Source organism: Acyrthosiphon pisum, chromosome A2 (genome assembly GCF_005508785.2).
Source record: "Acyrthosiphon pisum isolate AL4f chromosome A2, pea_aphid_22Mar2018_4r6ur, whole genome shotgun sequence".
Taxonomy (NCBI): domain Eukaryota; kingdom Metazoa; phylum Arthropoda; class Insecta; order Hemiptera; family Aphididae; genus Acyrthosiphon; species Acyrthosiphon pisum.
The window spans coordinates 75,308,463-75,322,925 of record NC_042495.1 but is presented as its reverse complement, the minus strand read 5'-3'; the positions used below and the strand labels follow the sequence as shown (position 1 = coordinate 75,322,925).

The 14,463-nt window shown below is 32.0% G+C and overlaps 1 protein-coding gene across 2 annotated transcripts; it reads left to right on the top strand.

Moving 5' to 3' along the window:
- Positions 1–37: 37 nt before the first annotated feature.
- Positions 38–13,810, top strand: LOC100158736 (facilitated trehalose transporter Tret1). Of its 2 annotated transcripts, XM_029488988.1 has the most exons (5): positions 707–794; positions 6,041–6,221; positions 7,164–7,299; positions 10,800–10,985; positions 11,664–13,810. In XM_029488988.1, the coding sequence occupies exons 3-5, from the start codon at positions 7,167–7,169 to the stop codon at positions 12,773–12,775; spliced, it is 1,431 nt and encodes a 476-aa protein (XP_029344848.1). In that variant the 5' UTR covers positions 707–794; positions 6,041–6,221; positions 7,164–7,166; the 3' UTR covers positions 12,776–13,810. The 2 variants fall into 2 exon arrangements, with proteins under 2 accessions (XP_001944504.2, XP_029344848.1); XM_001944469.5 differs by lacking the exon at positions 6,041–6,221 and having other exon boundaries at positions 38–794.
- Positions 13,811–14,463: the final 653 nt, after the last annotated feature.

The window sequence follows — 14,463 nt, the reverse complement described above, 5'->3', positions numbered from 1 at the left end:
GTTCGCGGTTCGGACTAGCGCTAGAGCGGACACGATCCGCGACGGGCGGCATTAATTCGCGCGATGCAAAAAATTTCACGCCGCCGTCCGCGTTACGTAAAAATAGTAGGAGTCGCGCGCGTATCGACGGCGGCGGTTCGGGCACGCGACATTCGCCGACTCCGCGGCACAGTCGGCATCTCATCGGCCTGTAGAGACATTATTACGACAATCATTTTATAATAAATAAATAATAATAATCGTCGTCGTAGTGCGTTTTAAAGTGATAAAATAATATTACAATATATACTATTATTATTGTTATTATTATTATTATTATTATTATAAAGACCGATTTTAACAACTATTGTGCGCGAATCGGATGCCGGAATAATTCGAAAGAAACGAGAGACAATCGCGCTGCAGTCGCCTCTTTAATATCCGGAAAGGAATATATTTTTTTTCATTTCCATAATAAATTTTGTGCGTACAGTTTCCGACCGCGGTCGGCGTTTGAATCGTATTTAATATAATACCTACGTGTGTTTTTTTGCCCGTCGAGTTTTCCTAAAGATACGGTTCGTCTTTTTCCGCCCGCCTCGTCCCTATATCCGTTTTTTTTTTTTTTATTAACAGTGCGTCTATCATAATACGTATCCATCGTATAATACATAACCGCAGCCTCAGCCGTCGCCGATGAGACCTGGTGGTGCCAAGGTATCCTCCACAGGTGGGCACCCCACGGGACTTATAGGGTCATGAAAAATTCCTTCAAGACGTTATGGAACACCTGGCAATGGGGATGTGGCCGAACTGTGAGTACGACAACGTTTTCGTAACTATATCAGTACCGTGCCCGGCAATGAATTGGGGAGGGAAGCAATCGTGTTATGGCTCGCATAGTTTTATACTTCACATCCGAAATTGGTTTACCTATATTTTTTTATTTGTTATATAATGACCAAAAATATTATTGATATATAAAATGTATTACATTTATACTTTATATATGTAACTATATAGTACATATATTATATATCATACATAGGTACATTAAAAATTTAAAATCATTTTGGAACATCCCTCATCTATAATATAATAATTTTGAGCACGCCACTTGTGGGTGTATACACACACCTGTAGAATCTATATTTTCTCTTTTAATTTAATAAAGCGGCTCGTATAGGTTGTCACTTACCCCGCGTTCGGGTTTTACCATAATCATTCGTCCATCGCTGTATATTATGAGCGGTCGACTATACGTTTCTTACGTTTTAAGCTCTTTTGGGTAGGTACTCGCTGCGATATTATTCCTGACCTACTGTTTTGGCAACATTTGTCATTTTTAATAAACAACACACATTTATATATATACAGAAGATAATATATATAATTTTATTTATAGTTGTGTACATATATTTGTAACTCTTTGTGCCTTAAGTTTTACCACAGTACTACGATAATGTTAACCGTGTTAGAAGCACACTTTTTAAAGAAATAATTTAACTGTGTAGTCAAAAAGTTTCATTTCCAAAAACAATTTTGGATTCTTAAAAATAATTGTCATAAATTAGGTGCACAGGTACCTCCTTAAAATTGATATAAACTAATTTAGGTAATACAATTGTATCATCTACCTACCAACAAACTACAAATAATGTGTACCCATGACGGATGTAGATTTTTTTAGCTGGTTTTTACCTACTTATTATAATACATATATATTGTTACAACTACAGTTATTAGTTATTATCTACTGGCTACTGCAGTACAATTATATATGCATTACACAATTATGGGTGCGTTATATACAATTAACTACTTATATGTATTATTTCTTTAAACAATAAAACACGTAAAATGTTCAAAATAATATATTTGACCAAATCATTGATTTTGATAATTTGTTGAAATGGATAGAATATATTGTATTATATTATATTCATTTCAACAGTGTCTTAATAAAAAAAAATATGATTTACCGCAAGCTTCCACGTTTTATTAATCGTACAAGAGTAAATAAAAATATTTAAATCACAGTTCATTTTGTATTCTAATTGGCAGGTGATAAATAAAACTGAGGTCCCCTGATATGCCCTTAGTGTAGTCTGAAAATGCTAATCCATCATGATACACTTTTTACTGAAGTAAATATACTATCTTGGTACTATATTGAGTAATTTTATAAATTGTGGAAGCAAATAATATGTATAGTGGAAAACAAACCATCGAAATTGTATTATATATTATAACTTAAAGCAGTAGCTACTCATATAGGATCTTAAATAGGACAGATACTCATAGAATTTATAAATAGAACCTTAGAAATATAAAACAAACAATAAGGAGCAAAAACTTAGTTATTTTTTTTTTAAGAAAACGATTTAAAAAGACGATATTATAGTGTTAACATTTTTTTTTGAATAACTGCTATAATATAATAGGTGTAGTATTTAAAACAGTAGAAAGCTATAATTATTAAATCATGATTAGTTTTTTAGCTTATTAGCTAGCCATTATTGTATATTTAAAGAAGGTAGGAGACATTTCAGTTGTTTTTCAACTGCCTTTTTATACGAATATTATATGTTACAAGTTCCCACACAGCATTTGGGAAACGATAATATTTTGTGAATATTTCGGAGTGCTTGAATAATAAATATTTGACTAATAATATTGTGTAAATATTTTATTCGCGTAAAATAATAAAATATTGCACAATAATGTTGACTTAATATTTTTATAATGTTTTCATGAAAATTTTTTTTAAAAAAATATGATTAAAATGTTTTGTTAATATTTTCTACAAAATATTTTTCAAAAGTAAACTTCTTGGCTAAAAAATATAAATAAAATATTTTCTTATTATTTACGCAACTTTTTCAAATATTTTGACAACTATATTGTTATCCTGAAAATATTTATACCAAAGTTGGGAAATATTAAAATGCTGTTTGGGTTACAGCATATAATGTAGTTTTATCAAGAAATATACATTGAATAATTATTTGTCAATAAATAAATATTCATTTCTAAATTTATTAAAATTAAGTTCTCTGAGTTTTTCAACAACAGGCTGCAAGTGATTAATATTATTATTATACCTATATAGCCATTTATGATTTATCTAACGACTAGTTGTATTTATACAATTAACTTATAACTATAGTCCATAATATAAACACTTGTTTGTATATTTTTTTAATGCTTTTTAGGCATGAATACAAATTAAGTATTGTTTGCTATAACTTATAATGTTATATCTTAGTATAAATATGAAAATTAATTAAATAAAATAAATGTTTAATAATACTTTTATATTTCATCATTTTCCAATGTTACATAACCTTACCTACGTAAGAACAAATTGTGTATGAAAATAATTTAAAATACAATACATAAAAATATAAAATTAATCATATTAACATTTATGTATAAGATTTGATACATGCATTTCCATAAAATATAATAAGTATTCGGTTAATTATATTTAAAATGACCAACTCATTTATTTATGAGCTTCTCTGCTTAAAAATCACTTAAAGTTTTAAGACAAAATGGTAAAATAACCACAATGAACAAACATAGTTTCAAAACATATTGTTAATTGTATGTATCAATAATTTTAAATGCATATAATTAATATTGACTAGATTAAAAGAAACATTACAATTAATAGAAAAATGAACCATTAATATCCAATTTTGTTACAAAGTTTTATCAGACAACAACCATAGTGTTGGAAAAAATTGACTTCAGTTGTCAATATTTATATATAATACCATTACCTACTTTAAATTAAAAAATTCAAACATTGTTAAATGTACGCAAATAAAAATGCATAATAATTTATAATGTAATATTTGAGGTATATTATGTTTAGTACACATACTGGTTGTACAGATAATATACAGATCTAACAAGTTCAATAATCAATAACCATTTGACATCAGTTTTCAAACAAATAAGACTTTTATAATATTATTATTAGAAATATTCTAAATCTGTACTTATCTTATGTAATACAAAAAACAATTTTATGATAAATCGGTACTGATAATTTTTAATATTCTATGAATACCTTATTTAAATAAATAAATAAATACATTTTCGTATTAATTCAATGTTTTAATTATCAGATTGTGTAAATAATGTATTAAAACAATAATCAAATATTAGTATTTGTAGGTATCATGTTATATTATTTAACGGTTTGTTCACCAAACTTAACAATAGACCAAAAACCCGTTTGTTGTATTTCATAGATCGCAAAAGTGACTGATTTGTTTAGATAGGTACATTAGGTAGGTATATGCAGGTATTTAGCACAGGTATTATAGGTAGGTATTAAATTTCCGCAAGTACTTATTGTTTTTAGGCTATGGCATACAATAATAGGAAGAACAATAATTAACAAGTACAATAAAAACTATTTGATTGTGCCTTTCAAAACTTAAAATGATATTGTTCAATAAAGCAATATTATATAATATACAAGGTAGTATTTAGTATTTTAGTATTTACATATTTGATTAGGAACATTACTTTAATGTGATTTAAATGTTCTAATGGTGATATATCTTATATGAATCAATTAAAACAATGACATACCTAGTTTTAGCTGGTACTACATACTATTATAATATTTGAACAATTTCAGAAATACTAACTTATTATGTAAATTAATTTGTAATTATAGTAACGCTAGTAAGAAAAAAACAATAAATACAATATAATAACTTCCCAAGTAAATCCGTTAAATTAAAAAAAAAATACTGTTGTAATAATTTATGATAATATCTTTCATGTTCTTATATGTCAAATATATATGCAATTTTCTACTCATTACGATCGGTAATTACTTGTCCATCAACTAAAATCCTCCAATGTATATTTATATATGTATAATGTATATTCTACGTGTATTGACATTTCTAGGTTGATGTAACGATATAATAGTATAATAAGTATAAGTTTAAAGTTATGAGTCTATGACATATTATAATAATTTGACCACTATATATTTTGACAAATTTTCTAACTTGTACTTTTTAATAGATTAAACAACAAAGTATAAACCTAAAATTACAGAAATCAAAATTATTTTAGCTAAACGGAAATAATATAATATAGTAACGACATTGACCTTATCACTCATCAGTCATCATACACAAGTATAATATAGTTGCAAGGGAACCGGTCAAAGAAATATAATATAAACATAAGACACAAAATATTATACACTAATACATTATTATACTATTTTATCACGTTTAATGTTGTATTATACGTTTAATAAAATGTGTGTACTAATGTTCATATTATATATTATTACACACCTATATTATAATATATGTACATATATATTTTTTAGGCATTGATCAAATTTTTTTCTCGACTCTCTCGTTTGTTGTCGACTTTGCACTGTACATATGAGAGTATTATTCGCCCGATGATTTAAAAATACATCGATAAGTACGACAAATGTCGGAGAAACGTGATTAAAAAAACAAAGGTTATACAATTACTATACTGTGCAATATCGCCATCGTCATAACTCACAAGTCATAACGCATAATTGGTTTATTTTCTATTTTTATAACATATTTTCAATTTTATACTACGAAACAACTTGTTAACACAAATATACGTCGTGTGATTAAATTGTTATGGTCATAGCAGGGGGTAAATCCGGTAAAAAGAACCCGAAATTTTGATATAAGTGCACGTATATGGAGGTTAGGTTAGGCGAGCGTACTTAATACTATTATGATATCGTGTCCTTGTGCAATGCATATATAAAATAAACTGATTATTCTTAGAAAATGTTTTACCGGATATGATGTGTGGATATCTTGGACGTCGAATTGTGTTCGGAATTTCGTAAGTTACTACTATGGCGTGCGGGAAATCTCTCGACGGGTCTATGAGAGTGTAAACATACATCGGCAAATGGGTATACCGTTAGCGCCGAGCCCAAACGACATTAATATAAGAACCTTCGTCGTAATTTTTCTAAGCAAGAGTTAAAATTATGTTATATAATCTGAATTTCACGTAGGACTGCATCACACCGCAAGTCAGTACACACAATCACGAAAACGATGAGTTCTACGTTGACAAGTCCGTGACCCATTTTTTGTCCTCACTTTTCAACCTCCAATACTCTCATAAATAATATTGCTCGCAACTTGGAACAAAATGTACACATTCTGCCGTTTTTTCCTTCTACAAATTTGCAGGTATGTTTTTCGTTGGAACGGATGTTATTATTTTACTGATATATTACAAAACTATGCTACGCAGGAGTGTATATCATAATTCATAAGCTACGCATTTCAACAGATTCGTTTATCATCAGTGCATTTAGTTTTGCAATATGCTATTATATGTACGCAGTTAATTAATTAACAGCAATTAAATCTTACAAAACAATGATATATTATTACGCTAGGTAATTCGGAAATATTATTGTTATTTTGGATACCATTATCACTGTAATACTGGTACGAAAAACGGGTGCAAATAACACCGTTTTTAAACGCAACTTTTGACGTACCATTCCACTTTTCCAATAAGAGCAGCAATGTCAGTCGGAAATGTGGCTGCCATAAGATTTTACAGGGTGTAATCACATTATCTTATTGAAAAAACACGGGCTTATACCTATTTCGATTGAAAGCTAATACATATATCAGCGACGCTAAGTATTAATTATACTTATGTGCATAATTGTATTACCTATAATAAGCTCTGAGCTGTTGAACACCAAACATTGATATAGCAAGTATACACGTGTGGCCTATGACTCAATCAATCATGGTGTTATTGTAGCTTGTAATGTACCTACCTATGTCAAAAATGTTTTGGTAGCGATTGACTAATAAATTACCAAGGTTCAAGGCGTCCGAAAAGGAAATACTTATAGGTTCTTTTTTTTTTTTAATCTAACATTGTGTCAAAGCGTCCTTCAATGAACCCCATGCGGACAGAGTTCATACGCCGTGTGTTCATACACCTATGAGTGGCGAGCAATTTAATTGAAATTAAGTCGTCTCATCCATTATAACTAGATTAGTGCAGCAATAGAAAAAAATTGTGCTATATGTAATATGTTGCACCTGATGTATATATATAGGTATATAATATATTATTATGTTATAATATACGCTTTCGATTTGCAGATCATGTCCGCCGTGGCTGCCCATGTCAATTCAATTTCCGTGGGCATGTGTCAGGGGTTCTCGGCGGTGCTCCTTCCGCAACTCCTCGACTCCAAGAGTACCATTTTGGTGAACAACGTGGAAGCGTCGTGGATAGGTGAGGCAAAAACAACGAGAATAATAGCTGCATTTAGCACTTACACAATTACACAGTACCTACTCGGACGTATTACCTATGTATTCATTTATTTATTTTACGGGCCGAAGCCCTTTGAATATAATATGATTTAAAATTTAAATACACGACAATAATTACAATTACAGACAATACATGAAATCACAATATATTAAGATTAACTTAAATGTATTAGGTAGGTATATTATATAATATACTATATAGTATAATATACAGCAACTAGGGAAGATGGCGATAGGGTATCTCGCTATCCGAATGCATCCTGCAGCCCGTATATGAACATAGGTACGACATACATGAGGTAGACGAGTACTTGATGAAACTAATAATAAAGCGCGTCTACATCGATCGATTTGCGTCTGAAAATTTTTAGTAACAACAACACTATCGTTTTGTTTATTTGTATAATACAAAACCCCAAAAAATACTGAAAATTATAATAAAAGTGGTTCCATTTGATGTACCTATTTACTGTAGTATATAGCAGTATAGTACAATAGTGTTCGAATCAATGGCGGATTGTATCACTGGGAGCCCGGAAGTTTCCGGATGGGCCGGAGCCCGGTCATGGTTCTATGAATTATAAAAGTAAATTTATAATTTATTTTATAATTACAATTTTTATTTTTATTTTAGATTCTGAGCGGAGCGAGGAAGCTATTGTTTTTACAATGGTGTTTATTTATTTTTTTTTTTATATCATGTATACAAATTTTCTTCCAGAAGGAGTGCTTCGATTTCAACATATTATAATACCATATCTTTTAGCAAATTGGATCAAGATGGTACTTTAGAGAGGTCATTTTTCGATTTTCTCAATAGCTGTTTAATGGAAAAAACCACCGAAAAATTACGAAAAAACGCTAAAAATGGGATTTTAATTTCTAACGCTTTTTTTATCACCATAGAAACGAATACAAAATTATAATATTTTAATATTAATTCAACTTACATGATAAAATAAATAATAACAATATAAAATATCCAGACTGAGAAACCGTCTCCGCTCAGAATCGTTTTTCTTATACAATGATATTATATCATTGAATTCAAGTCTAATATAATCCATTATACAATGACTCACTTGTAATCTACTGTACAGCAGTTCGACATCCACTTACCTGCTTTTTAAAATTATTATTTTATGATAAAATTATTTTTTTATTACCTATCGCGTATTATACTATTGTGCATTCGTCTTTGATAGTGGGGAGAAAAACGATCACGATTTAAGATAATATGGTTGCCCGACGAATTATGAAGGTGATTAAATGTGTCGTGTCCATAGATATATAAAACCTATGTATAAAACAAATAATTGTTTTATATACCTGTGATTGTGCCGTGAGATATGAGTAGTGAGCGTGGTCTATGTCTTAACAGGAAAATATACTCACAGTGTATAGTAGAGACATAGAGATAGAATAAGTCGAGTAAAGACATATAGATGATAAAGAAATTATTTTATTTATTTAAAAAGACAATTCTAGTCAATGTCATGGTATACCCGATATTATCTTGGTAACTGGATAACCAAAATACATAGGTACATGATATACATTCAGAAGAAATTATTTATATAATAAAAAATAGTAGTGATTTCTTAAATAAAAAACTGTCGTATTAAGTTTTGGACTTCCAAGTATGTTTTACCATATTAAATTTTGTAATTTGTATAATGTGCTGCCACTGTCTATCAGAAATATTTATAACGTCTTATATCGAATAAGACGTAATAACATATCTAAACTTGAATACGACATAATTTATTGATATATAATATATACATTTATAATACTTGTATGGTTTATGTATGTAATTAGGTACATAAGATTAGGAATATTAAATCATATTTAACCCAACAAAAATTATTATTATTTTTTACTTTCACTTCATTTCCACAACATTTATTATAGGTATTTAAGGCGTTTCGGGTCAGTGAAACAAAATTCACCAGGGCCGGTTAAAATTCAGAATCCGTCAGTGGTTCGAAATATCAGTAATCCTAATTAATAATATACCAACAGTTTACTGGCGGAGGACACCCTGTATATAGATACCTTGCGTTAATCAACATAATAAACCGCGAGCGTAATGAGTTTCGTGTCACACACTACCTATATTGGTACATATTATTGCGGATCACGCCGAACGTACTTGGATAAAAACGACCACAATAGGCTTCGTCAATACAGCTGTAAATCGAAGTGTTAATGAAAGACGTCTTGAACAGAAATAAAAAAACAACCGGTTACATAAATGTCCAATAATGATTTGCTGAACGCCATAATATATTAAATTGAAAATACCGGTCGATCAATGTTTATATGGGTAGATACGCTAAACAATCTAATATAATTGTTTTCAGAAATCGGTTTGTCGTTTTTTTTTTTTCTTATTTGTACCTGATGAGTACATTTAGATACAAGTATACAACACTATTTCATAAAAATACACTCAGTTTATCATAATAATATATTATTACCTTTACCTATATTACATTCTTCATTTTTCCAAACTTCTATTCGTGATTTCGCCGATTTCGACGGCAGTATAATATTATATATTACACAGTATATACCTACCTACACCTATGCCAATAAGGAAACGATTTGGTAGTATATGCTATCTATTATTCTGAAACAGATTATATGTACCATTGTACCAATCATACATATGCGTTCCATATGCGATTTACTTTCGCTCTAGCCGCAGAGCCCGCAGACCATAATCTCAATCATTAAGAGCAATGTCATTATCTATCCCGGGTTCGAGGTGTCTCCAGGTTGCGGTCAAGGTTGTCCGGTTTAAACGTTCGATAACAATCGCGCGCAATAAATATAATTTGCAAAACGGCAAAGAAAAAAATATGAAAGTTCCTGTCCGCATTAGCACGCGCAATTATTGGCTTAATAATGACACATGATTGATATGCCCGAGTGGTTGGCCCGTCGCTATACTTATGGTTAATTGAATGCGATCTTTCAACCCAAATGCAGAACTTTACGTAATAAGTCTTAAATATGTGTCTAAAAACTGTTTGACTGTAGAAATTATGAACACACACCAGCCCTTTGTCTGAAAAATTAGGTTATAAATTATAATTACAAATTACAATATTGTAATAAATCATATCGCTATAATTATACCGACGCTGCACATTTTAAGATTTTTGAGTTACTGAGTTCTTTTCACATCACTTACTCAAAAATATGTATAATTACTAAATAATAAGTTTCATCTATAGAAATAATAAAATAGACAATATAGATAAGTTAAATCACATATTTGGTTATGTAACAATGAATCACACTGTATATGAACACATTATACAACTTAATGATAGTGTCTTACCTGTCAACTGTACAGCCAGAAAAATGTTCAAATCATACTGTAGATATGTTTCAAAATATACCGATGTCAAGTATTTTTTTTATATATTTTATCTTATTTTGTTACAGCCAGTTTGGGGGTTATATCAAATCCTCTAGGAGCGTTGATGTCAGGAGTTTTCATGCAGATCTTAGGAAGAAAAACCACAGTTCAATTGACGTCTATACCATTTTTAATTGGTTGGATAATAATTGGATTGTCTACAGACATAACGTTATTATGTCTGGGTCGATTCATATCAGGAGTGGCTATCGGTAAGCAAAATTATCATAACATTTGTACACATTCTTTCAAACGATAGAAAATAGTTGAAAATAGTTTTTGATATTGTTGCTTAAGAGGATTGCATATACTCGTATAACAAAGTTTTATGAGGACGTCACACCCACATGACGTGCAATTGGCTCCGTCTTGAAAACATTACATCAGAACATCTGCGTTCGGCAGAACCAATATTGTGTTGTTATTATATAGTTTATATTAAAGTGGATCGAAATATTATTAAACCTAAAGGTAATATAAGAATATTATCTGCGTTCGTACGTCAGATTTTTACGGTATTTTAATTTTTAGCGATTTTATGAGCATTTTTAAATTAAAATATTTTACATACATACTTTTATACTCATAACTTGCTTAAACATTGAAATATCGTAAACATTAAAAAAAAAATTAACATGGATAATAGTTTTTACTTTTAAGTTTGAGAATCAGTCAATTCTATCTTATATATTAAAACTAACTTGTGAAAATTGGTTTTGCTGAACACGAATCGGTGTAATATGTACCTACGTTTTCATACGTTACTTATCACAATATTATGGTCTAATGCGTAGGTACAAATGTGGGTTATTAACATACCTATATATTTATTGTAATAAGTTAATTAAATTGTTTTTCGTTTTGTTTTTAAATCAATTTCCTATACCTAGGTATGTCGTCAGCATGTTACGTTTACGTAGCCGAAGTGAGCTTGGCTAAACATCGAGGGGTTCTGTCGTCGTTTGGGCCGATTTTCGTGTCGATCGGGGTTCTCATCGTCTATTCCCTGGGTTCGATCATGCCTTGGCAGGTGGTCAGCATCCCGTGCGCCCTGACGTCACTCCTGAGCTTCCTGTCGGTGAATCTGACGCCGGAGTCACCATCGTGGCTCGCGTCCAAGGGCCGCGTGGCGGACGCCGGCAAGTCACTGATGTGGCTGCGCCGGAAACCGTCGCTGGCCGACAAGGAACTGGCTGAGATCCTAAACAACCTGGGCGACGGCAATGGGTCCACCGCGCCCATGCTCCGAGACTTCACGGCGCCCGCCGTCTGGAAACCGTTCCTAATACTGGTGTGCTTCTTCGTGCTGCAGGAGGCCAGTGGCATATACATAATACTGTACTACGCGGTCAACTTTTTCCAAGTGGCCGGCTCAACGGTGGACAGCAATGTAGCGTCGATAGCGGTCGCGGTGCTCCGGCTGGTCATGAGCGTCACCGGGTCCGTGTGCATACAGCACGTGAACCGCCGGACGATGGCCATGGCGTCGGCCGTCCTGATGGCCGTGTCGATGGCCGCGTGCGGCGCCTACGAGTCGGCGTACGGGCCGCTGTCGGTCGATGCCAGGCCGTACGGGTGGGTGCCGCTGGCGTGCATCCTGTTCAACGTCAGCGTCAGCATGCTGGGCATGGTGCCGTTGCCGTGGATGATGATCGGCGAGCTGTTCCCGCTCAAAGTCCGCGGCATAATGGGCGGCCTGGTTCCGTCGCTGGGCTACTTCTTCATATTCGTCACGGTTAAAATGTCACCAGGCTTGATGACGGCGCTGACCAACGATCAGATCATGTGGCTGTTCTCGGCCGCTGCCGCGGTTGCCGCGTGCTTCGTGGCCGTGTTCCTACCGGAAACCCGGGGCAAGACGCTGGTCCAGATCGAGAAACTATTCAGCAGCGGCGAGCATGAAGCGACCAAGGGCACTGAATACCTGGAAAAAAAGTTCAAGCCTAACGATTCTTCCGCGGTGTACACCATCAGTTCGTTAGTGGACGTATGTCACAAATAACCACCGTGACACCACACGTTACCAGGTTACCTAAAACTGCAGCGGCGTGTCGTAAAAAAACTACACTTGCCTTCGAATCAAAATAATTTTACCTATACCACGTGGTAGTCGTTCACGTCGACTATTTTGACTGAAGGGCGCAGCTGGACAGGTAACTTACGGTGATGCGCGACGTACGAATTGCCTATAGGTACCTACTGTAGGTACTACCTGTGACTCACAGCCTATTTCGGTTTTTCGTTTCTTTTCGAGTGTCGTGTTCGCACATGTCGTTATCAGAAATGAAATTCGTCCGCCAATGAGCGTAGACTTAACACACCAAAGTCAATTGGATTTTTTGTACTTTGGCTAATTAGCCGGTATCAGTGGTATCTAATTCATATTGGGTAACCAGTTACGCACTACCTAACGTGACACGATTCAAAATAAGAAAATGGTCGTTTTAAAGATCACATATTATCAGTTAGCTGATCACACACAATAATCACACACACAGACACACACACACACACACACACACACACACAACAAACACACACATACACTCACAAAGATATTGAAACACCTATTTTTATTATTTATTTTTTGTTTATCGACATCAAAATATTGTAAGAAGACATATAGATATCGAGTGTAATTTCTCCTATTATCTATATATTTTTGTATTTTATGTGGCGTTAATGGACTTAATAAAAACTAGTAATATAAATATATATTATATTATATTGTGTTACCTATAATACCTTTAATACGGCTATTATACACGTCATCGTGCATAATAGCGTCATAGCGATATGTGATTGAAATCAAATAACAATTTATGTTATTTTATACCTGTATAGTTAAGTATTTATCAATTTATTTATTCTATAATAATATTGCCTAAATTGTAAATAAAACAAACTTGTGATATTATTTTATTGTTAGGCAAATTGTGTAAAATCAATTAGTGTTATATCATGTACATTTTTTATAAAATAATTTATTACCTGTATTGTATATTGATAAAAATACAGTATAAATACTAAATCCTTATTTTTTTTTTATTCTCTCGTTATCTATTATTACAAATGTGCATACGCGCTAATCTTGATTGAATAGCTACATAATAATAATATATACCTAGGTACCTACTATATATTATGCATTATTAGTTAAAACTATTTTGAGATCTATACACCTAGGTATAATATTACTAAATAAATCAAAGAAACATCTTGTATCGGAAGCCGCGGTGTTTTAAAAATTAAAATTAAAAATTTACCGAATTTTTTAGAGAATGCAGTTGTGTACAACACAAACCAATTATGAATTTATTCACATTGCAATGGTGCGAATACAATTGGAGTAGGTATGTAATACGGTTAAAAAAATGATTCCAATGTGATGATTATATTGCAATCTCAAGACTATATTGATTACTGATTATTCACATCGATTCGCAATAACATTCCTACGGAAAACTATAACTGTCTTCTGTGACTATGTATATTATACACGCATAGATATAATTTGTCACCGTATTATAGAAAAAATATTGAATATAATATTTATCTATAAAAATGTAATTATTAAATTTAAACTCAGTTTTATTTAATAGATTTTACCAACTCATTGGTGTGACCGTTTTTTGTATTATATTATATTTACTACGTCTACGAAAAACCATGCAGTAAACATAAACGTAC